The sequence below is a fragment of the Alosa pseudoharengus genome, unplaced genomic scaffold (assembly GCF_046254945.1).
Source record: "Alosa pseudoharengus isolate Yale_2024_CS ecotype anadromous, Long Island Sound unplaced genomic scaffold, YU_APseudo_1.1 YU_APseudo_1.1_scf_13, whole genome shotgun sequence".
NCBI lineage: Eukaryota > Metazoa > Chordata > Actinopteri > Clupeiformes > Clupeidae > Alosa > Alosa pseudoharengus.
This window is the reverse complement of record NW_027468598.1, coordinates 18,143,968-18,171,467: the sequence shown is the minus strand read 5'-3', so window position 1 is coordinate 18,171,467 and position 27,500 is coordinate 18,143,968. Positions and strand designations below refer to the sequence as shown.

General features: G+C 44.9%; 1 protein-coding gene across 1 annotated transcript in view; it reads left to right on the top strand.

Annotated features, from left to right (window-relative positions):
• The window catches only part of gucy1a2 (guanylate cyclase 1, soluble, alpha 2), a 52,490-nt gene that overhangs the window by 20,747 nt on the left and 4,243 nt on the right, over positions 1 to 27,500 (top strand). Inside the window, exons 7-9 of the mRNA XM_076281545.1 lie at positions 7,489 to 7,974; positions 10,044 to 10,187; positions 22,673 to 22,827. Of these exons, the coding sequence (XP_076137660.1) occupies positions 7,489 to 7,974; positions 10,044 to 10,187; positions 22,673 to 22,827 (785 nt within the window). The remainder of the gene's footprint in view (positions 1 to 7,488; positions 7,975 to 10,043; positions 10,188 to 22,672; positions 22,828 to 27,500) is intronic.

Below are 27,500 nucleotides of genomic sequence, written 5' to 3'. Positions count from 1 at the left end.
AAGCAATCAACCAGCCTCTCTCTCTCTCTCTCTTACAGTCCTCTCTCTCTTATGTTTTATGATCTGTCTCTCTCTATATACAGGTCTGGAAAAAATTAAGAGACCACTGCATATTTTTCCGATGTTATCCTGCGGTTGCTGAGTGACATTCGAATGAGTTGACAGTCATAGGTTTTTTATTTGGAGCAAACTTTTTTATTTGGTATGTTAATAGTGATCACTGTGCAGTGACTTTGATCTTTCACTTTTGGATTATAGGCCTACTTACCTGCCTCAACTGCACCTGTATCACTAAAGGCTTGTGCACAGGGACGCCTATGGACTTGGAGTTTACAGTCATATTCAAATTTACAGTGGTCTCTTAATTTTGAATATGACCGTCAACTCATTTGAAAGTCACCCAGCAACCGTCTTCATTTTTTCCAGAGCTGTATATATATAGATAGATATATTACCCTCATTCATTAACTTTCTCTCTGTTTCACTCTCTTTTTACACTATCTTTCCTTTCACTCTCTTTCTCTGTGTGCTCCTCTTTGTGCACCTCTTCTCTCTCTCTCTCTCTCTCTCTCTCTCTCTCTCTTTCTCCCTCTCTCTTATGTTTTATGATTTCAGTAGGGTGGACTGAAGATCAAAGATATCCTCCCCGACGTGCCGCTGAAAGCAGTTTGTTCTGCCTTTCGTGTCCTTGTCATGTAAAACGGCGGTGCCTGCCGTCCTTTTACTATTTCATTTTTAAAAAAAATGTGAGCCGCCACTGCCTCGCTCAGCAGCCAGCGCAGCTGAGGGACTAAACGGGTCACATAAATCATACATTTACATTTATTCATTTAGTGGACAAACACGCCACCATGGCCACCATGGGCCAGTCGGAGATCTCAGCCGCAACGTCTGAAAAAACGTCTGAAAAAAATGTGTGTGTTGCCCTGAAGGTTGCCGATGTTAAATGCCAGATGAATCCGTTTATGTAAAACGATTGGTCCTCAGGTCTGCCCTGTTATTTATAGCTCGGCTTTTGGCTGAAAATCTTTGTTTTATTCACAGTGTACAGTATACTGTACACTGTATACAATCAGTTTGGGCTGCCATGCTCAGTATTAGATTACTGCACACACACACACACACACACACACACACACACACACAGACACACACACACACACGCACTTCTCCCATCAGCAGTGTCAGCTGCGTTGAATAAAAGCATTCTTTAGTGAAGTCAGTGAGAGTGAAGATGTTCTGCAAATGGGAGCTCACCGATCTCCCAAACCCAAACCCCTCCTCCCTCAGCTCAGTCTCTCTGGCCCCAGAGTTAATGCCAATTAAAAAGATTAAGACAGAAGTTCTGCAAACTGCCGTGTAATTGTCATAATTAGGCTGCCCTGCCTACCCCAATGTTTGTCCTGATTTTGTCTCCCAAGTCTCCTCTCTGCCCATCACGGCTCAGGTCTTCAGCCTGGACAGGCTGGCTGGTTGTGACCAGGAGGAGGGTCCACTGCAGGGCTGGGGAACCCGGGCCAGGGAGCCTCCTCCAGGTGCTGTGTAAGAGGCTGGAGGGTGGTGCACCCCTTCAGTAGTGCTAATGCACAGGGGTCAGACTCCTTTCATGGCATTTGGGAGGCACTCTCACTCACTCTCACTAATGGACATGGCCACTCACTTTTTTTGTTTTATATGGAAATGCGTCTTGTCTTCTTTTCTGTGGCCTTTGTGTGACTGTGTGTGTGTGTGTGTGTGTGTGTGTGTTGAGGTGAGTGAGTCAGTTGTTGACTTGTGCTCTGAGGCTTTGCCGCTTCTATATGGTAATGAGACTGGCTGTTTACATGCAGGCTTTGTAGCAGAGTGGCCCCTCTTTCCTTCCTCTCTATTTCTCTGCCCCGTCATCCTCTCTCTCTCTCTCTCTCTCTCTCTCTCTTTCTTTCTTTCTTTATTTCTCTTCTCTTTCATATCTTTCTGACAGCCCTAGTCTCCTTCACCTCTTTCAAATCATCCCCCTTTCCACAGCCACAGCTTCTTCCTACCCTCATCCTCTCTCATCTTCTCATCCTCAACTTCTTCCTCCTCCATCTTTCCACTGCCTCCCTCCCTCCCTCCGTCCCTCTCTCTCTTTCTCCATTTTACAGCTCTGTCTCTAGTGCTGTTGTGTTGGCACAGGGCGAAACCCCAGCAGTGTGTCCGCAGCCTTGCTCGAAGCCATTAACAAATCATAGGCTGTGCTCCAAGGCCCGCGTCGGCCCAACTTCAGGACCGACGGCGGCATATGTCTTTGAGCTCATGGCTGATTATATATTAATAGGCTGCTGGTTTTTAGCTGGCTGTTATATAAGTGTGTATGTGTCTCGCAGGGATGACTTGGAGTGGATTGCCACCTTTATGGCCTGAATGTGTGTGTGTGTGTGTGTGTGTGTGTGTGTGTGTGTGTGTGTGTGTGTGTGTGTGTGTGTGTGTGTGTGTAAGAAAAATTCTGCCTTTGCTGTGCTGATGTGAAGCTTGAGTTTGTGCTAATGTTTTTAGTGTGCAAGTAAAGAGAGGAGAGAACATGGTTCAAGTGTAATTTGCTTTGTGCATGTGTGAGTATGACTGAGTGCCTGTGTGTGTGTGTGTGTGTGTGTGTGTGTGTGTGTGTGTCGTAGCAAGAGAAATATACACAAAGCTCTTTTCTGGTCTGCACACACACAGTGTTTGCTGTGGCTGTGAAACCCTTCTGTTCTAGATATTTGTGTGTGTCTGTGAGTGAGAGAGAGAGAGAGAGTGTGTGTGTGTGTGTGTGTGTGTGTGGGTGTGGGTGTGTGTGTTCGTGTGGGCACCTCACCAGTCAGCACATATTTTATGTGCTGTTTGCCCTGATTGTGTGTTTTCCATCCATCTCTCCCTCTCTCACTGCGCTTTCTCCAATTCTGTGCTGCTCTGTAATTGGCATGTTTGATAGCTTCGGCTCTCTGTACCTAAAAAAACAATCCCTGAATGCATAAGTGTGTGTGTGTGTGTGTGTGTGTGTGTGTGTGTGTGTGTGTGTCCACTTGCCATGTGCCAATCCTTGCATGGAGAGGTGTGTGCCGAACAGTCATGTCGGTAATCACGTTTCCATGGAGATGTGCTATGCACGCGGTGCTGCACTGCTCTGTGCTGCGTTGTGTCACACTCGGACTTGTGTGTGTGTGTGTGTGTGTGTGTGTGTGTGTGTGTGTGTGTGTGTGTGTGTGTGTGTGTGTGTGTGTGTGTGTGTGTGTGTTTGTGCTACTCTCTCTCTCTCTCTCCTTCTTTCTCTGGGGCTTGCTCTCCCATGTTAGCACAGCGTAAAACAGATGCTCCCATATCTCAGGCACATTTGGCCTCAGAACTGCATCTGTGTGAGAGGGCATGTTTGTGTGTGTGTGTGTGTGTGTGTGTGTGTGTGTGTTTGTCTCTCTCTCTTTGTGCGTGTCTCTGTATGTGTGTGTGTGTGTGTGTGTGTGTGTGTGTGTGTGTGTGTGTGTGTGTGTGTGTGTGTGTGTGTGTGTGTGTGTGTGTGTTTGTGTATGTGTGCCCTTCTGTGTGTCTGTGTGTGTGTCTGTTTGTGTGTGTATGTGTTCTGCTGTTTGCTCACTGTGGAGTGTGTTGATGTGTGTGCTCTCATGCCCTGGCTGGCATAGCTACAGAGCTGTAGATTGAGGTTTGTGTGTGTGTGTGTGTGTGTGTGTGTGTTTGTGTGTGTCTGTTTGTGTGTGTGTGTGTGTGTGTGTGTGTGTGTGTGTGTGTTAGAGAGAGAGAGAGAGAGAGAGACAGAAAGTACAAGGCATAACCACTGAGGTGTCTGTGCTGTGCTGTGTATTTTCTGTCTCTCCCTTTCTTTGCTCTCTTTCTCTTTGGCAGAGCTGTAGAGGTGTGTGTGTGTGTGTGTGTGTGTGCGAATGCGTGCGTACACTCTCGCTCCCACCCCCCGGTCCTCTAACGGCGGAGATGTAGGTTGTATGCATTATGCAGATCTAGAAGGAGATTCTATAAATAATCCATTGGGTGGTGCGGCTCTGGCTTGTTCCGAGGCGGAATAATTTTTTGTGACAACAGCTTGTGAAAACAGGCCTACTGGAGGCCAGACTCCTGAGCTAGCAGGGTTAGCCTAGCCTTCTGTATCCCCCCCCTTACACACACACACACACACACACACACACACACACACACACACACACACACACACACACACCTGTTTTTATTGCCCCTAACCTAGCTAACTCGCCAGCCAGACACCCTCGCCCCTATTTTTCTCTGCCACTTTTTGTAGTCATCTCCCCCAGGTGGGGCAGAGGACCCCCTGCAGTAGAGTACATTGACGTACATGCACGCATTCACACACATTTCTACTCAAGGGGACACACACATTTCTACTCAAGGGCACACACACACACACACACACATGGATAATTCTGTAGACTCACACATGTATATTCAGACTCGACTAAACCGACACACAGAGACACACTTGGTATGAGCAGGGGCCTTAGGGGTTGATGGCCCAGCAGAGGTGGAGGGGCAGTGAAGGAGAAGGACATGCCCTCTCCACCCCGTTTCTCTCATGGTCTTCCACACACCAGAGCACGGGCTGTTGATATCCTGACCGCATCTTCATCTGTGTGAACATCAGTGTGAGAAAGCATTTCAGTGCTGGCCTGTGGCAATGTTTCTGTTTCATGATTTGTCTTTTCCATGACTTTTTTTTGTTGTTGTTTGTTTTACACCATCATTCTCATATGTATCTCAGTGAAACAACAGAAAGGGAGCGAGAGAGTTGAGAAAAAGAAAGATAAAAAAGAAAGAAAAAGAAAGATGAAAAAGAAAGATACAAATGCAAAAAAAAGCAAAAGAGACACAGAGTTAAAACCAGAAGAGGATTGGAGATCGAGGAGACAGCATTAACTACTCAGACTAACACAATGGGAACAGCAGGTGAAAAGACCAGCCAGAAAGCAGACGACCAAAGCGAGACGGACCGGCAGAGAGGGGACAGTGAGAACACATGGGCTGTCCATCCCATATGTTGGATCTTCAGACAGACTGGGAGGCTCTCAGACGCATGAGGCGACTGTTTGCTTTATTTTTGACTTCCAATCCCCAGACTCACAGTCCTGCTCCACGCTAACACATGTTGCAAGTCCTGCCTGCAAGAATGAAGAGAACTCTCACTCTTAGGGGAGGGGGAGGAGGAGGGGGAGGAAAGAGAAAGAGAGAAAGAGAGAGAAAGAGAGGGGAGATAGATGGATAGAGGCAGAGAGAGGGAGAAAGAAAGAAAGAAAGAAAGAAAGAAAGACTGAGGTAGACAGAATGAGAAAGGGGGTTAGAGAGAGTGTACAAGCAAGCCCTGGAATTCCACCATAGCAACCAACGGCTAATAAAAGCATCGTGAGAAAACAGTCTTCCCCCAACTCAGAGAGAGAGAGACAAATAGAGACCTTGTGAGAGAGAGATTGTGTGCGATATAAAAAGACATGGAGCAATAGATTGAGAAAAGAGTCCAAAAATGGTGAATGAGGTGTGTACAGTACTTTGAACAAGATGAGTAATATTTAAGGAAAGAGAGAGAGAGAAGTGAGAGAGCCAGAGAGGTAGTTAGTGGGGATTAAAGTGCACTACAAGGCTTCAGCTCTTTTGATCCTCTCTCCTCCCTGGCCCAGCTGCAGCTGGGTGCGGTGTGTGTGTGTGTGTGTGTGCGTGTGTGTGTGTGTGTGTGTGCGTGTGTGTGTGTGCGTGCGTGTGTGTGTGTGTGTCTGCTGGGAATCTGCTGTGGCTCTGTGCACACAGAACTGTCTGGCTTTTCAGGAGAGTCGTGTGTGTGGGAGAGTGTGTTTAAGGGTGTGTATATTTTCACAACAGGAGCATACAGTAGATCCCCAACAGCAGGACTGAAGCAGGAGGTGCTCAGTGTGTGTGTGTGTGTGTGTGTGTGTGTGTGTGTGTGTGTGTGTGTGTGTGTCTGGGGATGTGTTGCTGGGATTTGTGTGTGCTGTCATCTGTTGACATTGGTATGTGTGTGTGTGTGTGTTCATGTTTGTATGTGTGCATACTCTTATGTGTGTGTGAGCTAGTGAATGTTTGTGTGTTTATTCTGTATATGCTTGTGAATGTTCAAGAGCGTGTGTGAAATCCTGTCATGAGCGCACTGCAGATGCAGGGGGAGGTTTTTAACTGTGACACGCAAGGAGGATGCAGAGAGGTGGGGGAAGGTTTCAGCTGTCGCACAGGGCCCTCTGTTTTCAGAGAGAGAGAGAGAATGAGAGAGAGAGAGAGTAAAAGATGGGGAGAAAAAGAGAGTGCAGGAGTACCCAGACAGTCATGGCTGACTGCACGCATTTGCTAAATGAGTGACCGACTCAAAGCGAGCGGCAGCCTGTGTGTCTGTGCATGCGTGCGTGCTCACCAATATCTGTTTGACATAACCGCCTGAATGTCAACAAAGATGGGCACACGGAAAGCAGACTCATCCCTCTCTCTCTCTTGCACACACACTCACACACTATCACACACTCACACTCTCTCTCTCTCTCACACACACACATACAGACACATGCACACACACATAAATACTGTACACACACAGACAGACAGACACACACACTCTCTCTCTCTCTCACACACACACACACACAGTCTCTCTCTCTCTCTCTCTTTCTCACACACACACACACACACACACACACACACACACACACACACACACACACACACACACACACACACACACACACACACACAGAGCTACCCATTTGAAATACATTTTGGGAAGCCCAAATGAGGAGACACAAAATGTGTCTCACATTTTCTTTACCTCTTTCGGCCTCTCTCTCTATGTGATTTTCCTCACTCCCTCTCATCCGTTATCTATATTGTTAGCTCTCTCTCTTTCTCTGCTCTCTGCGTCTCTGTTAGCGGTCTATTGAAGTAGTTGGAAAGTCATTAGCTCTGTCTCTCACAAACCTGAGCGACCGTACAAAATGAATGTGCTCATTGACCAGCCGCCGCCCGGTTTGGTAAAGTGACTTTGAGCTGAATAAATCTGACTGTGAAATGTGGCTTTGGGTGATAAATGTGGCCTCTATCACTTACAAGCTAACCTTTCATCATCACTCTTCTTCTATGCCTCCCCTGGTTCACACAAATCATTCTCTAGAACCCCTACTAATTGTCATGCAATATCTAACAGTACAACCTCCTCTCCTTCTCTACCTTTCAATTATAGACATTAAGGATGCTCAAGAATTTTACAATCGTATATGTAATAGCAGGCTGCTGTTTTGTCACCATAATGTATTACATGATGTACTCAATTCATTAATCAGTCAGTCAGTCAAGCTCTATTTATAATGCAAAATTGCAATAGAGGGTGCTTTGACGATAAGATAAAAAAATGAAGTAATATGTAAAGCATGGCAAATGTGATACATGACAAAATGATAATGTAAATAAAAAATGATAGAACTCTTGTAATAGTGTCCCCTCTCTGTCTGTCCTTCCCAGGTGATGGAGATCAAGGGTCAGATGATCCACGTGCCAGAGTCGCGCTCGCTCATGTTCCTGGGCTCGCCGCGCGTGGACAAGCTGGAGGAGCTGATGGGCCGCGGCCTGCACTTGTCCGACATCCCCATCCACGACGCCACGCGCGACGTCATCCTGGTGGGCGAGCAGGCCAAGGCGCAGGACGGCCTGAAGAAGCGCATGGACAAGCTGAAGGCCACCCTGGAGCGGACGCACCAGGCGCTGGAGGAGGAGAAGCGGCGGACGGTGGACCTGCTCTACTCCATCTTCCCGGGCGACGTGGCGCAACGCCTGTGGCAGGGTCTGCCCGTGCAGGCCAAGAAGTTCGACGACGTCACCATGCTCTTCTCGGACATCGTGGGCTTCACGGCCGTGTGTGCCCAGTGCACGCCCATGCAGGTCATCAGCATGCTCAACGAGCTGTACACGCGCTTCGACTACCAGTGCGGCATACTGGACGTGTACAAGGTGAGGCGTGCGGGGGTGTCACATGCACAGAAGTACACGCACATGTACACATGGACACACACACACACGGGCACACACATGTGCACAAACACACAGGAGATCATGTGTGTCATGCATTTGCTTAATGGGCTGTAAACGTGTTAGCTCGTGTGTGTTGGAGCAGGAACCTGGATGTGTACACACACACACACACCCAAATACACACACACACACACACACAATTTATTTGTTTATTTATTATAATTTGTATGTGTAGAGTACAATACATGTGCTCTGACCCACATGAAAAAGCATATGCTTTTCACCTATGCTTTCACTATGAGTGTGAGATACTGAATGCTCACTAGGACAGGGCTTCTATAGGCAAATAAATACCACATGCCAACGCATATGCCCATGTTTACACATCATAAAAACATAGATGCATTTGCATGCTTGATTCAAATGCAAAAAACCTACAGATGCATTGAATGAGCATCTTTTGCAAGTTTATATTCCTGAGAACAAATGTGGAGTGATTATGGAAAACCACCAAGAATAGTGTGCATGTTTCTGCATTCCCTGTATACTGTATGTGAGTGTGTGCATGTCTGGGAGTATGATAACATCCCCTCATCCCCTCCCCTCATGCCACAGACTCCAATATCAATGTGTTAGCGTGTGGGTACCTTAGCATGTCATCGCTGCAGCACAGCACAGCACTGCACTTTATTATTTTTTTTTGTTGGGGTCGTGTTTTCCTGGGGCGGTGGAAAAATACGGCCTGACAAATGAGCAGAGTAATCGCACTTAACAAGCGTGTGTCAATAATCTGGCATGCCAAAGTGACTCTAGTGCATTGGCCAGCGGGGCCATTAACACAGACCACTCATCCCGTATGAATGGGGGGATGGACTAGAGTTGAGTCAGCACAGAGGAACATGCCACATAGGGCAACGTCCTACCCCTCTATCCCACTCTCACACACACTCTCACTTTAAGGCTTTCTCTTTAACACACACACACACACACACACACACACACACACACACACACACACACACACACACACACACACACGCACACAAACACACACACACACACACACCTCCCTTTTCTTTCTCCCTCTCTCTCTAACACACACACACACACACACACACAGACAGACACACCTACGCACACTCACCCAAACCCCAGGTGCCCGTCTCCTGTGTGTGTCCTGTTATAGCTGGATGTAATTTGGCCGACGTGCTTACTCAGCACCCCTCATTTCACGCGGATTAGCAGCTCATTTCCCTCATTAACCTTTCGCCTGGATGGACTTACAGCAGAATGTACATATACAATCATGTGTGTGTGTGTTGGTGTGTGTGTGTGTATGTATGCGAGCGTAGTGTTTGTGCCTCTGTCCGATTGAATATCATTCCACAGGTTAGAATGTCAAGTGATCTAATAATATAATCAAATCATAAGTACGTCATCTGTTTCTCTATCCCTACAAAGCAATGTGGGTTTATGTGCTTGTGTTTCCTTATCTATTCCATTATCCATGCATGCAGGTTAGTAATTGAATGGTGTTTTATATGTCTCTTGTTGTCCAATTCATATTTATGATAATAGGTGTCTATTATACATCATGTGTTTGGTGATATACAATGCTTGTTAACAAACATGCCATCACACTATACTGATGGGTTTGTATCATCCACACTGGACATTCCAGATCTAGTGGCCACAAAATGTATTTTAATGATCTCTAAAATATGTTTTAATAATGTAATTAAATATATTGTAGTAATAATATTACTGCATATATATATATATATATATATATATATATATATATATATGTGTGTGTGTGTGTGTGTGTGTGTGTGTGTGTGTGTGTGTGTGTTTAGGCGACATTCTTAAAGAGGGACACTATTGAGCAGGAGCGTGTTACAGTGACAGGCTCGGTCGCGGGTAAAATATTTGTAAGGGGGCCCGGCCGCTAATTTGTTTCTGTCAAAGTTTTGCGGGCCCGTAAGCGATTGCATACCCTGCCTTCATATGGGTCTATCTCCTCTGAACTCTCACATCTGTCTCCACAGATTGAGACAATAGGTGATGCCTACTGTGTGGCGGGCGGCCTCCATCGCAAGAGTGACAGCCATGCTCGGCCAATCGCGCTCATGGCTCTGAAGATGATGGAGCTGTCGGAGGAGGTGCTCACACCAGACGGCAACCCCATCAAGGTGAGCAGAACCGTCTTCTGGCTACTGGGGACACGTGGGGAAGTACATGCAGAGGCGAACATCCCAGTTCCTGAAAGTAAACGTCCTGCCATATATTCTTTCTATCTGTGCACTTAACACAGGAGGTATATCACTAATTACCTGATGTACCTGGCTGCTAATGAGGATGAGCTGGTTTACTAAATGGTTGGATCAAATACTTGGCAGGACCCAGGATGTCCGCCTCATAGTACATACTGTATATAAAACATCTATGCTAATGAAATCTCTGCAAATGCATGCCCTGGTCTAGCATATCTCTCAAGTTGCTCCATCCATGTAGAGATTGTATGGCTGCGGGTCCTGAGGCTATGTTTCCACAACATTCTTAGCTAAGCATGCCTTCTCTAAGAAATACATTTGTCTGATGTTCACACCAATATACTGCAAAAGGATAGATATTTAGTTATAGCATCTGTGGTTTGTCAATATTTACAATCCCATCGAGGTGAGCGGAGGCGATTTCTGGCTACTGAGACTGATGGAGGCGTTTTCTGGCTAGCCTACTGGTCAGTGAAGGCCTGGGGTAACATTTTGACATGTTAATGTAAAATATATTGAGCATCTATGCAATAAGATCTCTGCAAATGCATGCCCTCGTCTACACTTAAAATTAATGTGTTAAAAACAACACAATTTACTTTGTTTTTGACACATCTCTGTGTCCAGATAGGGACAACACAGTTTGTGTTGTTTCCTTTTTTTATTTGTTACACAATATGTTTTGAAAATAACACAACTTGAGTTGAAAACAACACATCTCTGTGTCTACATAGGGACAACACATTCGTTTTAAGAGTGTAGCATATCTCTCAAGCTGTTCCATCCATGTAGAGATTGGGCTGGGGGTCCGGAAGCAATGTTGTTTGTTACTCATACCTAAAGCTGTACCTTAAAATCTTTTCCAAATCGTTCTTAGCTAAGCATGCCTTCTCTAAGAGATATGTTTGTCTGGTGTTTTGACCACTATACTGCAGAGGGAAAGATCTTTAGTTATAGCATCTGCAGTTTGAGCATCTGCAGAGCAGCCCAGAGATAAGCCCTGCCCAGGTGTGGGATGTGTGTCGAGAGACATCATTACTGCTGTCCAGATAGCAGCTCTAGCTCAAACTCCACTGCCTGGCAGGTGGCCATAAGTAGTTTGATTTAAGTGAAGAAGCGTATGTGTATGTGTGTGTGTGTGCACACTCACTTTTCACAGTGTCACAGGAGAATAACACACGCTATGGTGGTGAATGCTGTCCACGATTCATACTTTTGCAGAAGTACATATTAATCTACATCCCTAGATGGCAGCCTGTGAAGGCAGCCTGTGAAGCAAAGACTGCATCTGGCGTGCAATTTGTTTTGGGCTTTAAATGATTAAGTAGAGCGTCACTGATGAATTAGTGTTTGGAAAGGCTCACTGTTACATTTGCCTTCGTCTCAGACTTCAACTGATTAATTCAGCAGGTTTTGGTCATTAATCATCATTTCATGAACTTGTGTTCCTTTCGGGAGGATCAGTCGCTGGGTGCATTTGAGGGAAACAGTCTATCCTTGTGGAAGTGTGACAAATATGAACACTTGAAGTCAGAATGTGCTTTTATTTGTGTGTGTGTGTGTGTGTGTGTGTGTGTGTGTGTGTGTGTGTGTGTGTGTGTGTGTGTGTGTGTGTGTGTGTGTGTGTGTGTGTGTGTGTGCGCGCGTGTGTGTGTGTGTGTGTGTGTGTGTGTGTGTGTGTGTGTGTGTACACATGTGTATCTGTGTGTGTGTTGGGGGAATGCTTTTTTAAGGGAATACTTTCAGAAGAGCAGAACTCAGTGACATCGTGAACAGACTGCATCTGACACTGATTTGTTGTCTCATTCAGTGACTTAGCCAAGCGATTCAAATGGATCTTTAATGGATAGTTCCCCAATTTTCAGTTTTCCACAGAAACTTTACTCAGACTGAACTCTCAGGGAAACATACATCCACAACCACACCCACCCATCCACCCACCACCACCACCACACACACACGCACGCACGCACACACTGAATAGTGCGAGTGACTGCATGAGAAGGGAGCTGAGAGTGGAGATGGGCTGTGTGTGTGTAAGCGTGGCTCGTATGGGAGCGAGTGGCGGGGACTCCTGCCATGTTGGTCTCCAGCGCCACCGTTGCCATGCAGCGCGTCGCCTCGGAGATAAATTCACACGTTGGTTTTCTCACTCCCCCGTTTCTGCGCCTGGCCTCCTGTCTCTCTCTTTTTTTCCCTCACTGGTTGTGTCTCTCCATCTTTGTAACCTCTCTCTCTCTCCTCTCCCTCTCTCTCTTTCTTCTCTCTCTCTCCTCTCCCTCTTTCTTCTCTCTCTTTCTTCTCTCTCTCTATCTCTTATCATTCATGATGCTCCTCACAGTCCAGCCCTGTCAGGCTCGTGTGAACTCTCCCCTCCTCCCCTCGTCATCTGTCACTTAGTGCCTCTCTCTGTCTGTTTGTGTCCACATCCCTCTCTCTTCCACTCTCTTCCCTCTGTCTTTGTCATTCTTTCCATCGCCCATCCTCAAAGCCATAGCTCTTTCTGCCTGCTGAATCTCTGCCGTAATTGTATGTGTGTGTTTGTGTGTGTGTGAAAGAGTGCTTTTTCTGTCCATGCACCGTGGTACCATCATGAGACTACAGGTATGTATCTGAGCGACTGTATGTGTCTACTCTGTACAATGTGTGTGTGTGAGAGAGAGAGAGAGAGAGTGAGAAGCGCGCACGTGTGTGTGTGTGTGTATGTGTGTGTGTGTGTGTGTGTGTGTGTGTGTGTGTGTGTGTGTGTGTGTGTGTGTGTGTGTGTGTGTGTGTGTGTGTGTATGTATGTGTGTATGTGTATGTGTATGAGAGAATGATGGAGTGAGAGAGAGAGAGACAGAAAGAGAGAGAGAGGCATTGTGTGTGTGTGTGTGTGTGTGTGTGTGTGTGTGCGTGGGAGTAAAGGAGTGTAACAGAGCCAGTAGTGGTTCCATTTGGGGAGAAAGGGGAGCCCAACTGCTCCCTTGCTGCCTCATGCCTCCCCCAGTGCAGAGTGAGGGACGAGGGGCAGAGAGAGGTGCAGAGCTGAGGAGGAGCAGATGAAAAAGAGTCAGGAGGAGGTAGCAAGGAGCAAGTAAGGAAGTAGAGGTCAAGTGCACAAAAATGGCCACTGGGGAAAAGGAATGACCTGTACCTCAACCACTCTATGGCAATCACACACACATGCGTGACACACACGGACACGGACACACACACACACACACCTCCATTTTCATTTGTCCTCGGAAAAATGTGTACGCAAGTGGAGCAGAAATGTTGACATGAATTATCAGTTGTCATAGCCTCTATCGGATAACATGGGAATATATATAGAGAGAGAGAGAGAGAGATAGAGGCCTCTTATCAGCATGGTGCAGAGAGAGATGGCTAGAGATGAGAGGTTATAGACTAGACTGGAGTATGTATTGCAGATGCATGGACACTTACGCTGCTGCATAGTTCTCCCTCCTCCACCCCCTTTCAGCTGAGAGGCTCTTAGTGACGTACAGACACACCTCACTCTCATCAGCTGACTGTCGACACTCTACTGACAGCTTAAAGAGAAGAGCTGTCAGCCTTCACTCCCCTCACTCTCTCTTTGTATCTCTCCTCCTCTCTCTCTCTCTCTCTTTATGATGACAACACAAGATGACTCAATTGCACTCTTCCGCTCTTTTTTTTTGTCTCTCTTCCTTTCCTTTCAATAACGCAAACATGCCGCTACCACCGCCAACACCTGTGGAATGACGGGGCTGCCACATAACCGTGCGTAATTAATAGACGGCCACAATGGAGCTCCTTGGCAGAGAGCATCAGAGAGAGAGAGAGAGAGAGAAAGGGAGAAAGAGAGGGAGAGAGAGAGAGAGAAAGAGAGGGAGAAAGAGAGAGAGAGAGAGAGAGAGAGAAAGGGAGAAAGAGAGGGAGAGAGGGAGAGAGAGAGAGAGAGGAGTCTGGCCGGGCTTAACTGGTGTGATTGCCACCTCGTGAGGATGCTTGCTGTGTAATGGGGCCCGTTCAGAGGCGGGGGGTGAGGAAGGGCTGGGGTGGAGGTGGCTCGTGGCAGCACAATGGGGTGACGGAACACGGAACGCTGTTGCCATGGCGATAAAAAGAATCCTTCGCTAACGCTTTATAATTGATTGGAAGGTTTTTTTTTCCTCCCCCTTGTCTCCTCGGTACACAGATGATCATTAAGAGTGGTGGCATTAGGTCCGCTTACCTTGGGGGACAAAGGGAAGGGGATTGGGGAGTTTTAACGATATGAAGTTGATTTACTTATTCTTGGGCTCTGTAGGACACCGTAGGGTCAGGCTTTTGCTAGTTGGCAGAGTGCGCCCTGCAGAGCGACTAAACGTGTACTCCAAAAATATCTCTATGAGGGGGAGAGAGAGGAGAGAGAAAGGCAGAGAGGAGGGAGATAGAGAGGGCAGAGAACAGATCTCTCTCTCTCTCTCTCTCACTCCATCTCCATGTCTCTGTAGGCTGTAGGATGTGAGTCACTCATTTGGTTGATGTGTAGTGGGGTTAAGTCTGAGTGTCCCTTTGGGCGGTGGGCTGGAGGCCTGGAGGGGAGGTGCTGATGGTGGTGACTAAGCACGGCTCCAGCTGATCTGCTGGGGATTGTGTGTGTGACACACACACACACACACACATACTCACTCATACATTCACTTACAATACACACACACACACACACACTCAGAGAGAGAGAGAGAGAGAGAGAGAGAGAATGAGAGATCACAGATGCTACTGTACCTAGCTTTTGAACATCATCTCTTGTTTTCAGTCTCAGCAACAGGGTGTGGGTGTGTAGTGTTTGGGATGTATGTGTGTATGTGTCAGTGTGAGCATATTGTTCCCTTGGAATTATAACTTAACAAATTAAGGTTCTGTCTCGTTCTGAGATATTAAGGTTTATATTTTTAGAATTCCACTGAGTTATACTGATATTTGTAACAAGTCTCTTTAAATATAAAGTCTAAAAATGTATATAACTTCAAGAAAAATCTATAACTCAATGTCTATGTCTATAACTCAATTTTGATAAAAATGTGAGATAGACCCTTGTAACGCTACAAACCATACACCAGTGTTTCTTATCTGCACTGGCCTTGGGACCCTCAATTTCCATTAAGGGCGCATTCACACTAGACTATTTGGTCCAGACCTGAGTTTGTTTAGACTGATGGTTCGGTAATGTTTGCTAATGTGAACGCAGTCTACCAAACCCGGGTGCGGACCAGGGTCCGCTAGAAAACAGTGGTCTGGGGTACGGTTTGTTAGAACTCCAGTGCAGTTCAAATGCTATCTGTTCCAAAATCAGGAAACTGCTGTTTTTGCGACGTTGCTAAGCGATATTGGTAAATAGACGCTAGTGTTTATGACAACGGACCCAGGTCCGCAAACAAAAATGTAATGTGAACAGAGACCAGCTGGGTCAGGGCTAGGGGGGAGTAATTGCACTTGGGTATGGTCCAGTTAAACGGACCCAGTGTGAAGGCAACCTACTCGTACCTAAGTCATTAAGTCACATTAAGTGTCAGTACTTGTTTGGAACATGCTGACGTTAGGCACATTTGCCCTCAACTCCTGTGTCACCACTCCTGTGACTCAAGTCCTCAACTCCTGTGTCACCTTTCAAAAGTACTCGGCAGGTTTGTCTTTAACAGTAGGGTGCTTTCTTTCCATGTGGTGTTTTAGTTTTGATGGTTTTATGCTCTCATGCGCCAGCAATTCACTGCACACCACACACTGGGGTTTCTGTCCCCTTTTGTCCACAACATAAGTGAATCAATACTTCAAATATTCAGGGTCACATAACAATGTGTAGCAAGTGAAACATTTGCATGTGTCTGGTATTTGTATGAACAGGCAGACCTTACATGCATACACAATATGTACATACAGTACAGATAACACCATACACCAATATGCATACACCGATATGTATACATAAAGTCCGATCACTGTTAAGCCGACATGCTTCCTCATCCCCACTTGCCTAACAGTTTAGTTTTTGCAAAAAGCCAAACATTAACCTTTATCCAACTCAAGTTGCCAGAGGCCATTAAGAAAACATGCATCTCTCTCTCTCTCTCTCTCTCTCCGCTGTCCTCTGTGCACGCTCTTGATATTTAGCCGTGCTCGGCGGCCCGTGTTGAGTATTTGCATATGTGCACGCCAGTGTAATATCACAGCGTGATCAGCGCCAGCTGTGGTCTGCACCCACCACACGGTGTGCTGTGCCAGTACAGGTGAACCTAGACAAGCTCCCTCTCTTATCTCAGACACACACACACACACACACACACACACACACACATACACATACACAGAGTGTGTTCAGAAACTGATGAAGTCCAGAGAGTTATGAAATAGACTTATCATGAGGCCATCTGGGTTGTGTGTATGCAGACATATCACAGCTAATAAGGTATGCAGTCTGCTAGGGCTTAAATCCTGGACAGGATCTATGCATGAATGCTTTTTGAAACCAGTTGGCTTTGGATGTAAGAGTTACCTAAATGGCAGAATCTCCATAAGTAATATTTTTATTACACATAAAACAGCGAGGCATCAGAGCTGTTGTTAGTGTTACTTTTGAGTGTGTGCTCTCAGGTGTGACTGAACTCCACAATTGACTATGCTGTCGGCATGGTGACGAGCTGCGTGAATCATTCTAGAGGTATTGTGGGGTCTACTTGTTATTTCTCTGCTGTCCAGGCATCTGAGTTTTTGTGTGAGTACAGTATGTGTGTGTGTGTGTGTTTATGTGTGTGAGAGAGAGTGTGTGTGTGTGTGAGAGAGATACTGTAGATTGTGTGTATGTGTGTGTGTGTGAGTGAGACAGAGAGAGTGTGTGTGTCTGTGTGTGTGAGAGAGAGAGAGAGGGGGGAGAGAGAGAGGGAGAGAGTGTGTGTGTGTGTGTGTGTGTGTGTGTGTGTGTATGTGTGTGTGTGTGTGTGTGTGTGTGTGTGTGAAATTGACTTACTGATTCCCCCTTTGTGAGACAATGTTGTCTTGCTGTATAAGATATCACCAATGAGTGTATGTGCTGCTGTTGTGTGTACTGCTTTGTTGGCCAGGAGGGTTGGTGGTGAGAGAGCCTGTTGTTACTCAGGTTGCTGTGCTTACACATAGAACAGTAGAGACGTATGGCTACCGAGGAGACTCAATAAGAGTCCAAAGGATGGGAATTAGATTAGAGTCAGCAGAGAGGAGGGGAAGACGTTTTTTTTTGCTCAGTGAATCCTTGCAGGGCTACCAGGGTGTAGCATTGCAGACACACTGTATGTGTGTGTGTGTGTGTGTGTGTGTGTGTGTGTGTGTGTGTGTGTGTGTGTGTGTGTGTGTGTGTGTGTGTGTGTGTGTGTGTGTGTGTGTGTGTGTGTGTGTGTGTGTGTGTGTGTGTGTGTGTGTGTGTGTGTGTGTGTGTGTGTGTGTGTGTGTGTGTGTGTGCCCTTAGCATCTGTTGTGCTGCTGTTTTATTATCGTCACCAGAATCTTATGACTCAATCATGTCTGAGCAATTATTGCACCTGCCAAATGTGTTCAATTGTGCACACAAATAAAGAAGTAAAGAGAGAGAGAGAGAGAGTGTGTGTGTGTGTGTGTGTGTGTGTGTGTGTGTGTGTGTGTGTGTGTGTGTGTAGGTTGTGCAGGGTGAGGTGACATCTATGATATTTGATTGTAACAGAAGCTTGTGTGGCAGATAGAGAGTATAAACTGAGGCCTGGTATAGGTCTGTGATGTGGATGATGGTATCTAGAATTTTTCTCTATTAAACTTTCTCATCAAAATATATGCACACACAGGGAACACATATACAAATATTTAAAATATATTATTTTAACCTCTGTATACATCTGGAAATCTCCCTTAAAAATGCATTAAAACCAGTTTTTATTTGGCACTCCCTATCAGATCAGTTGGGCATTCTTGGAGCAGAGTATTTGAATAGCACAAAGTACAGTACATGCATGTCATGGATCTGTGCATATGCACAGTGCACACACACACACACACATACGCGTGCACACATATGTAAATGTGAATGTGCGTGTGGAGTTGTAGCTATGTGGGTGTGTGTGAGTGAGGGCATTCCTCGACTGGAGATTTCAGACGATCTGTGAATGTTAGAATTCTGACTCTTAAGAGTCCTGAGGCTCGCTGACCTCCTGATGACCACTGGGGCCCTGGCATGATTTCGCCTCTTTGTTCTTTAATCTGCTCAAACCAAACCAATTCCTTCTCTGCCTCCAGAATTTGTCTATTTATGTGTCCAGATTTGTGTGTGTTTACAACTCGAGTGTCCTCACACACACACACACACACACACACACACACACACACACACAGATGAACACATGAGAACGCAACGAGCGGACTCCATTTTGCTGTTATTCTTTGCTAATTGCCTGCAGTCATGATTAATTCACTGACCCCATTTTCCAGAAATAGACTGCAGTTGTCTGCAGCCAAGGCCTACAGACCTGATCCTACTCCATCTCTACCTCTCTTATTCTTTCACCTTTTCTGTTGTTTCTGCATAGAGAGGAGGGTCGATATCATTTGTTATTATTGAATAATAATAATAATAATAATAACAATAATAATACAAGTAATAGTAAATAAATAAATAAAAAATGAAATATATAGGCCTATATATATAAAAAATAAACTAAGGCACTGTATTCGGGGCTCAGAGCTCAGAATATGTAGCTAAACGGCATTGATATGCAACACTCAGCAAGCGACCAGCTCAGAGCAATGAAGAGGGGAGGAGAGAGTGGAGGAGTGAAGCAGAAGAGAAGAGAGAGTAAGCAGCAGATTATTAGAATCCTCCCCCTATAACCCTCCAGTGAGATAATCACTCCTCAAGAAGAATCCCCTACTCACACACACACACACCTTGGTCGGCCATTAAAGAAGAAATCCGGCCAATTTTAACACAATTGTATTCATGCTGTCATCTTTGGTCCTCCATATTCCATTCAGTAGTATGCAGCTGCAGCTTTCATTTGGAGCCTCCATGTTGCTACAGTCATTCATATTAATATATAAATATTGCAATGCTGAATCATCGTTATTTTGGACATAAACTTCACATTTGGTCTCTGTGGAAATGAGAAAAAGCATGAGTTCGACTTCGGTATGGACTTTAGGCTACAGGAGGCAATGGAGGGAAACAAGTAGGCTGACAGCCAAGGCTACAAACACAGGATTTATACTGTTCCTTCACAACTATTGGGTTGAACACTCGCAGTGGTGTCGTAAGGACCCTGTTCATGTTGCACAGCACATTTTGAGTCTGTTAATAGGCACAAAGGTACAGTTTAGAACATGCCTTAATAGCACAGCTTCTATGCACGTAAGCTGCTTTAGCACGTTTTTCCCGACCGACAGTATTCCGTGAACATGATCAACATGATCATGATCCTTTAAGGTATTTGGTTGTGGATGAGCAAGCAGAATAGGAACAGAAGAGGGCTGAAGATAGCACTTAATGCTGCGTGTTTTGGCTTGCTGTGAACTTTAGGTATATTTTATTTATTTTTTTATGTATTTATTTATTGATACATTTTTTTGGGGGGGGGGGAGGGTGGTGGTGGTGGTGGTAGCGCTGTGAACGATTCCACAGCCCCCGCACCCCACACTCTTCCCTAAATCCGTTTTTGGCTTCGACTCAGTGTTGTAATAATCTAATATGGCCAATAGTGTACTGCAGTATTTCGCGAGTCATGATTCAGCTTGCAGGGCGTGGACGCCGTGCTCTGTGCACCGGGCATGAAATTGTATTGTGCAAGTAATGGAACAAATCCAGTGGTTTTCCAAACGCAGCCCTCAGCTACTCCTGCCCCAATGCCAGGCGCGACGGCGTCCTTGAGGTGCTTGGAGCGTTTCGGAATACCCTCCACTTGAGCTGAGGTCGTAATTGTGGATTAACTTTGGATACACAGGGAGCGTCGTGAGACTGATTGGTTAGTTACAGAGAGTGTGGAGACATGCATCTAGCACTCCCGTGTTGACCTTGTGACATCCCCCTCTTCTTTCTCTCCCTCTCTAAGTCTCTTGCTCTGTCCATTTTTATGATTTCAGTTCTACCTCTGCTACAGAAGTGTTGCCTATTAAAGTGACCAGTAGTTTAACTACAGCAGTTAGCCATGAGTCAACACACAGGCAGTGTGATCCATGCAGTGTTTGTAACTGCAGAGGATGCTTTTGCTTTGATACACATTTTACAACTGAATATGTTTACCTAAATCAATACTCTATCAGTCCAGAGAGCTGTTAGATGTAAAGCACTTATATCACACAACAAATTAAAAACATTTCGCTTCCAGACAAGACTATTTAAAGAGGTACTTGGAGAGTACTTCTCATCATCATGTTTATAGGTATAAGTACTCAGACAGAAGAGTCTAATGCCTCATTAGTAAAACCAGACCATAGATGACAGTAACAGTTAGTGTCCCAACTCTGCCCTACAAAGCCAAAGAGCAGTATCTGCAAAAACACCAAACTGAGAAAAACAGATTTTTGTGTTTTTATTACATGTACACCAAGTATAAGCTTCAAATTCAACAACAAAGGGTATAATTAGATAGATCAAAGTGAGGTGAATATTAAACATTTTGTTTTTTTGACATTCAGGCAAAAATTGGTAGTTTTATAGGCTATACTACACTTTGCCTTTGCATTACTGCTTATACTTACATGGCCATACAATAACGTGTACAATAAGTGTAGCAAGTGATTATAATCACTATTAATTGAGGAGGCACATACTACATTTAAGTGAAGAATGCTGCAATGGCACAACTCCATCATTTATAAACTTCACTTTTTAAATGACAATATCCTGGCCGGACTACTGTTGTCAGTGATATAAGTATTTGAAATGAACATGATTTCTTAATGTCTAGTGCCATATCAGGGCCATTTTATGATTATTTGAAATACATTTCTTACATACGGTTCCTTATGTGGCATATTATGCCATTTCTATTTACTCTGTATTCCCCTGATTTCTTGTTTTTGTTGATTGACTGTTTTCTCTGTCTCCATACTTTCTGCTAAGCTGCACAGGTGACTTTCCATCCCCATTTGGTATTATACGCATATTTTACAAAAAACAAACAAACAAAAAACACATGACTTATTAGATTCATACATCTTAGAGCTTAATGAAGAAATTCATCCACTGTTCCACTCGGGTTACCTTGGGAACTATTAATAAGTTTCTCTGCCTGAAACTGAAATTACCAAGTTCTTATGAGGTATGAGAAAACCTCATCCAATTTATAAAAAAATTATAAAAAGAATTTGTTACACAAATGTTTGTTTTGTAAATGTAAAATGCATATGCAGGGTACTGTAAAGATTGTCAGCCAGAGTGCAAATATTAAGGACTTATATGTGAAACTGCCATCTTATTCAAATAATTCCTGATTATGACATTGTTACATGTCTTGCATTGTACATTGAACTTAAAATGTTTAATGTCTTAGCAGAAAATAGTCCTAATGAATTATTAATATTCTTACGACTAGAGGACATTCTTACTGATTGTCACATATAGCTTTAATATTTTTCTGAGGCTACAGCCCTGAAGTGCCAAATGCAATTTTCTCCACCGTGTTAAAATAAACAGAGTGGCTATTTGCACACCTGGTACAATTAGTCTTGGCCACACAGCTGGGCTATTCGCACCATGTATGATGCATGACGACAAATGTATTTATTGTGCACGGCACGCACAAAAAAACATGGCGGATATTCGTTTTTTTTTAGTCTGCAGAAAGTGAAGAATTCTGAAAGGTTTCGGCACTAATATCTGTTCTGATGAATATTCTGGTGGAAAAGTTGTGTTTTATTTGCACTATCTTGGTTCAGTGAATGCATACAGTACAACTGTCTGTTTGTTAGTTAACAGCAATTTCGTGATAATGACAGGCAGGCCTATAAACTATAACTTTGCCTATAACTTCCAACAGGACATGAAAGCAAATAGTGAAGTGGTTATAGTAATGGTTTAATATGTGAGAGTTCGGGGTTTAATTCCTGTGTAAAGCGTAAGTAGGTACAGTAAGTAGAAGTGGCCCCTGGCTAACGCAAACAGATCGTCTGCAACGCAACAGGTCACTGAGACAAAAAAGCACCCCATGCATGCCTCTGATATGTCACCCCCACACAGAAGGCGGCTGGGTGGACAGGGTTGCTGTGAGAACCCCATCCTGGGGCGAGCCTGATCTGATGTGACCGCAGTATGCTCATAGTCAAACTTTAGGTTGGTCAGTCAGTCTCGAGACTTTTCACAGCTTGGTCTCGTGGTTCTCACAGATTGGTTCCCACTTTTGTCTGATTGATTTTAACCTACTGTATATCTCTTTCCGTTTCCTCTCTCTACCTCCTTCTCTCAGCTCCGGATCGGGATCCACACGGGCTCAGTCCTGGCGGGGGTGGTGGGGGTGAAGATGCCCCGGTACTGTCTGTTTGGGAACAACGTGACGCTGGCCAGCAAGTTTGAGTCGGGGAGCCACCCACGCTGCATCAACGTCAGCCCCACCACACACCAGTAAGGGCCCAGCACCGAGCCGAGCTGCCGGGAAGCTTTTTATGCATTGTTTTATGCATTGTTAGAAGATGCATGCCAACTGTTACTGTGGCTTTAAAACACCTGCAGGCACTTTTGTCTGTGTGTGTGTGTGTGAGAGAGAGAGAGAGAGAGAGAGAGAGAGTGTGAGTCTGACATCATTCAACCTGTGAGGCCTATTTCTGATCCTTTGAAAGATCATCTTAGGTTTAAAGGATTATATTGATGGTTGCCATTGGTCTCTCTCTCTCTCTCTCTCTCTCTCTCTCTCTCTCTCTCTCTCGATCTTTCTTGCTCTCTCGCTCTTTATCTCGCTCTCTCTCTCTCTATCAATTCAATTCATTCTCCCTGTGTGTGTGTGTGTATGTATGAGAGAAAGATTGGATCAGATAAATGCAGTCACAGATCATTATATTCAGTACATTTGCTGTGCTTATATGAGCTTGTGTGTGTGTGTGTGTGTGTTTGTCTCTATTGAAAGAGATCAGGTGATCAGATAAGTGTCCTGGTCATCACCGTAAGCATGGCGAGGACTGCATTAGGGTTGGTTCCACAGATCAAAAGGGTCTTACTAAGGTCAGAGGTCAAACCTATTGGATTGTGGATGTCTCATTGTGAGCACCGTTTTGTTCAATGACTCCGTACCTATTGAATACAGTAGCTCTCCTCTAATGTGGCCGTGTACTATTGAACTGTTGAATGGAAAATGAATTGCACCTGATTTGAGGTCAAAGACGTTGTGACCCATTTTGAAATCCTTTTGTCTTATGCAGCTCTCTATGATGACCTAAGGGGAGGAATAATGTGCAGGACTGTTTATATTATGACACAATATTTAGATAGTGTCCGCAAGTGTTTTTCCACTAATATCTCCCTTGACGTCAAGAGAGAGCTGTTGATGATTTTATCGTTTTCACGCTAGTGATAATATGCCGTATACAGTATGTGCCAGCACAAAATTGCCCAGGGTATTAAAACCTTGTCATGTTATCAAAACATATTGCGCTTACTTAAACTGTCATCAAACGTGGTAACAAGCACATCTTTTGAAGAATGTTCACAGCACTGTGTGCTGCAAACCTCTGAAGACCCTATAAGGAGCATTTGGCATCATAGTGAGGACAGACCCTCTAAACCCTCTCTCATGTCTCTCTCTCTCCTCCTGCTGTGTCCTCACACTGAGGCTAAGACCGTCCACTCCAGCTCCACATGGCATGCCCTCAGCTCCTCTTTCTCTCCAGGTGTTTCTCTCTCTCTCTCCCTTTCTCTCCTTTTCTCTCTCTCTCCCTCTCTCTTTCTCTATCTCTCTCTCTCTCTCCAGGTGTTTCTCTCTCTCTTTCTCCCTCGTTCCCTCTCTTTCCCTCTCTTTCTTTATATATCTCTCTCTCTCCAGGTGTTTCTCTCTCTTTCTCTCTCTCTCATTCTCTCTCTCCCTCTTTCTTTCTCTCTCTCGCTCTCTCTTTCTCTATCTCTCTCTATCTCTGTAGCCTCTGCTCCCTCTAATGCGCTGTAGCTAATTACTGCCCAGACCAACTAATTCGGCCAGCACAGCCCGGCATAGTCCCAGATGCCACGCTGACTCATGCTCCCCGCTGACGTTTGCTCTTTACCCGGAAGCCAGGCGCAGACGAGGCTTGGGCCAGGAGCTGGAGGTTGGGTGGGGTTGGGGGTGGGAGGGCTGTCATTCTCCCACAATGCTTCATTCTGTGACTTGTGTCATTGTCATTATCTGTGATGACAATGTGACGGCAGCTGTGACACATGAGGCAGGAAGTGGCTTTGTGTTGGCAAGGACACTCGTTTAGATAGAAGCAAATACATATGAGAGCAAATACAATACAGATCTCCTACCTCTGGATACACATGCTCACACACAGTCACTACCCCCTTATTTCACATGTCTGTGAACTCTCAGCATTGGCCCTATGGCAGTTAGCTGGGCTGAGCTAACCCCTGGCATTAGCCCTATGGCAGTTGTGTGGAAGATCTGCTCCAAGAAAATTGTTGTGAAAGACGGATAGACAATCAATCTGAACACTTGTGTGTGCGCCACCAACCAGCGGAATATTACACATTGCCAGCCTTCGCTGGGCCCAGCAAAAAAGCTACTTAAGACTACTATTGTGGTTACTCATTTAAAATCTTAGTACTCATCACTCAGCACTCAGTACAGCATCCCACGTTATCAGGCTACCTTCTATGTACATTTAGGAGACTTAACTAAGTTAAGTTACAGTATGCAATCAAGCAGTATTTCAAAGCTAACGTTAGAATACTGTTTGGATGTCAAGTTTAGCATGCTTACTTGCAGCTGCTTGTATTCGTTACTCAGGCTCATTTTATTGACTCTGAATGTTTGCAAAATCCCGATGTAAATGGAAAAGTGTTTTCCAAGACTCAAAAGTGCTTGTCCAAAGGAGAAGTACGAACCGTTATTTGAACTAACTACGTTATGAATTGCAAGGCGTTATGGCCGCCTTGTTTTCTCGATCGATTCGCTCGACGTGCACACATACAAATCTTTTTGCTCCTATTATATCACCTAGCCAGGAGCAAAAGTATCGTCACTCGTAGAAGCAGATTCGAGCACTTGTATCAATTGACTTGTAGTCGTGCAAGAAAATCAAAGTGATCTGTAGAATTTTATTAATGAGAAATTATTTCACAGATGCACAACTTCGGATGTATTAGTTCACATTTGGGTTTACAAATGCACAAATGTTGTGCATGTTCTCAGATTATGAAACACGGATGTGCGCTGCAACGATTGGAGCAAAAGTGTCGAGTGCGTGATTCTTGAAAGTTGTGACTCACAGGATAGGATTTGTGTACCTGTAAAAAGGATTTGTGAACCCGTAGCCCCTATTTTGTGTTAACAAGATATAAAAAAATATGTACAACTTCAACTTTACTGTTACACATTTAGGACTTTAGTGTGCACATGCAAAATCTGCAATTAAATGTGCTCGCCACTTTTGCACCCAATATACCTTCATACTTACAGTCCATGGAGCAATGGTCTTTTGGAAAGACACAACCAAACCCTCACTGAAATCCTGTTGAAAATAAAAAAGGACAATGGATGTAGTTGGGGAATGGCTCTGGATTGGGCTTTAATGGGAAAGAATTCAATGCACAATGTGCACGGCTACAGCCCATACCAACTTGTGTTCGGCCAAAACCCAAATATGCCATCAGTCTTAACCAACAAGCCACCAGCCCTTGAAAACACTACACAAAATAACTGGTTGGCTCAGCTTATCGCAACTTTACATGCTGCACGGCAAGCCTTCACAGAGGCAGAATGCTCTGAGAGGATCCGAAGAGCCCTTCACAAAACAACTGCGGGCGAATGATGACCAATATGAAACCGGGGACAAAGTATACTACAAACGGGCTGATTGTGCAGAGTGGAAAGGTCCAGGTGTGGTCATTGGCCAAGACGGTGTGGTGATCTTTGTGAGGCACGGCGGCATATGTCCGTGTACATCACTCCAGACTGCGGAAGGTTGATACTCAGGAAACAGTGCTGGAAGATATAGAAACTCAGCAAGCGGGAGCAGAAGGCCAAACAATGTTACAACACTCTGGACTCAATTATGAAGACACTGACACAGAAAGTGTGGAGGAGATGGCTACAAATGATGACTCACCGGACTTGGACAACAACAGTGAGGCTCTTCTTCCTTCGTATCATCCTGAGCAGGGTATGTGTGCACAAACTGATACCTTACAAACAGACACAGTCGCAACTCCTGAAAATCTGCAGCTGAAAGCTGGACAAGTAGTGTCATATACAGACAAAGAAAGCGGACAAATAATAACAGGAACGATTCTTGGCCATGCAGTAAAGGCCACTGGGAAAAACAGAGATTGGTACAACATGCAGTACAGTGGACCAGATGAAATTGCTGGTACTACAGGGTCAGTTAATCTGAGTCAGATGGACAATGTTCACATGGCTCCATCCGAGCATGCTGACCTGTGCACAGACAGTTACGAAGAGGACGTTCTTCTGATGAACAATGATGTTTTTCATTCTGCTAAGCAAGCTGAACTATGCAACTGGAAAAGAAATGATGTCTTTAAAGAAGTGAGAGATGAGGGCCAAAAATGCATCTCAACCCGGTGGGTGTGTACACTTAAAGACACTCCTGATGGTGTTGCACCTAAAGCTAGACTTGTTGCTAGAGGTTTCGAAGAAATAAACACACAAGAGCTACCAAAGGACTCTCCTACATGTGCCTCCGAGTCTCTAAGGATGATCATGGCCATCATCTGTCAAAAGAAATGGCAACTGAATTCTATGGACATTAAAGCAGCCTTTCTACAAGGAAAAGAATTGACTCGAAATATCTACATTTTTCCACCACCGGAGGCTCAGAGCCAAGGAAATCTGTGGAGACTGAAGAAGTGTGTTTACGGACTAGCAGACGCTTCTCTTTATTGGTACAATAAAGTGAAAGACACTATGTATCAACTGGGAGCTGTACTGTCACAAGTTGACCCAGCAGTATTCTACTGGCTGGATGATTCCTGTAATGTCATGGGAGTTCCTGCTTGCCATGTGGTTGACTTTATCTGGGGAGGTTCAGAAATGTTCTCCACAACAGTAATACCACGCTTGAAAGCAGCTTTCCAAGTAGGCCGAGAAG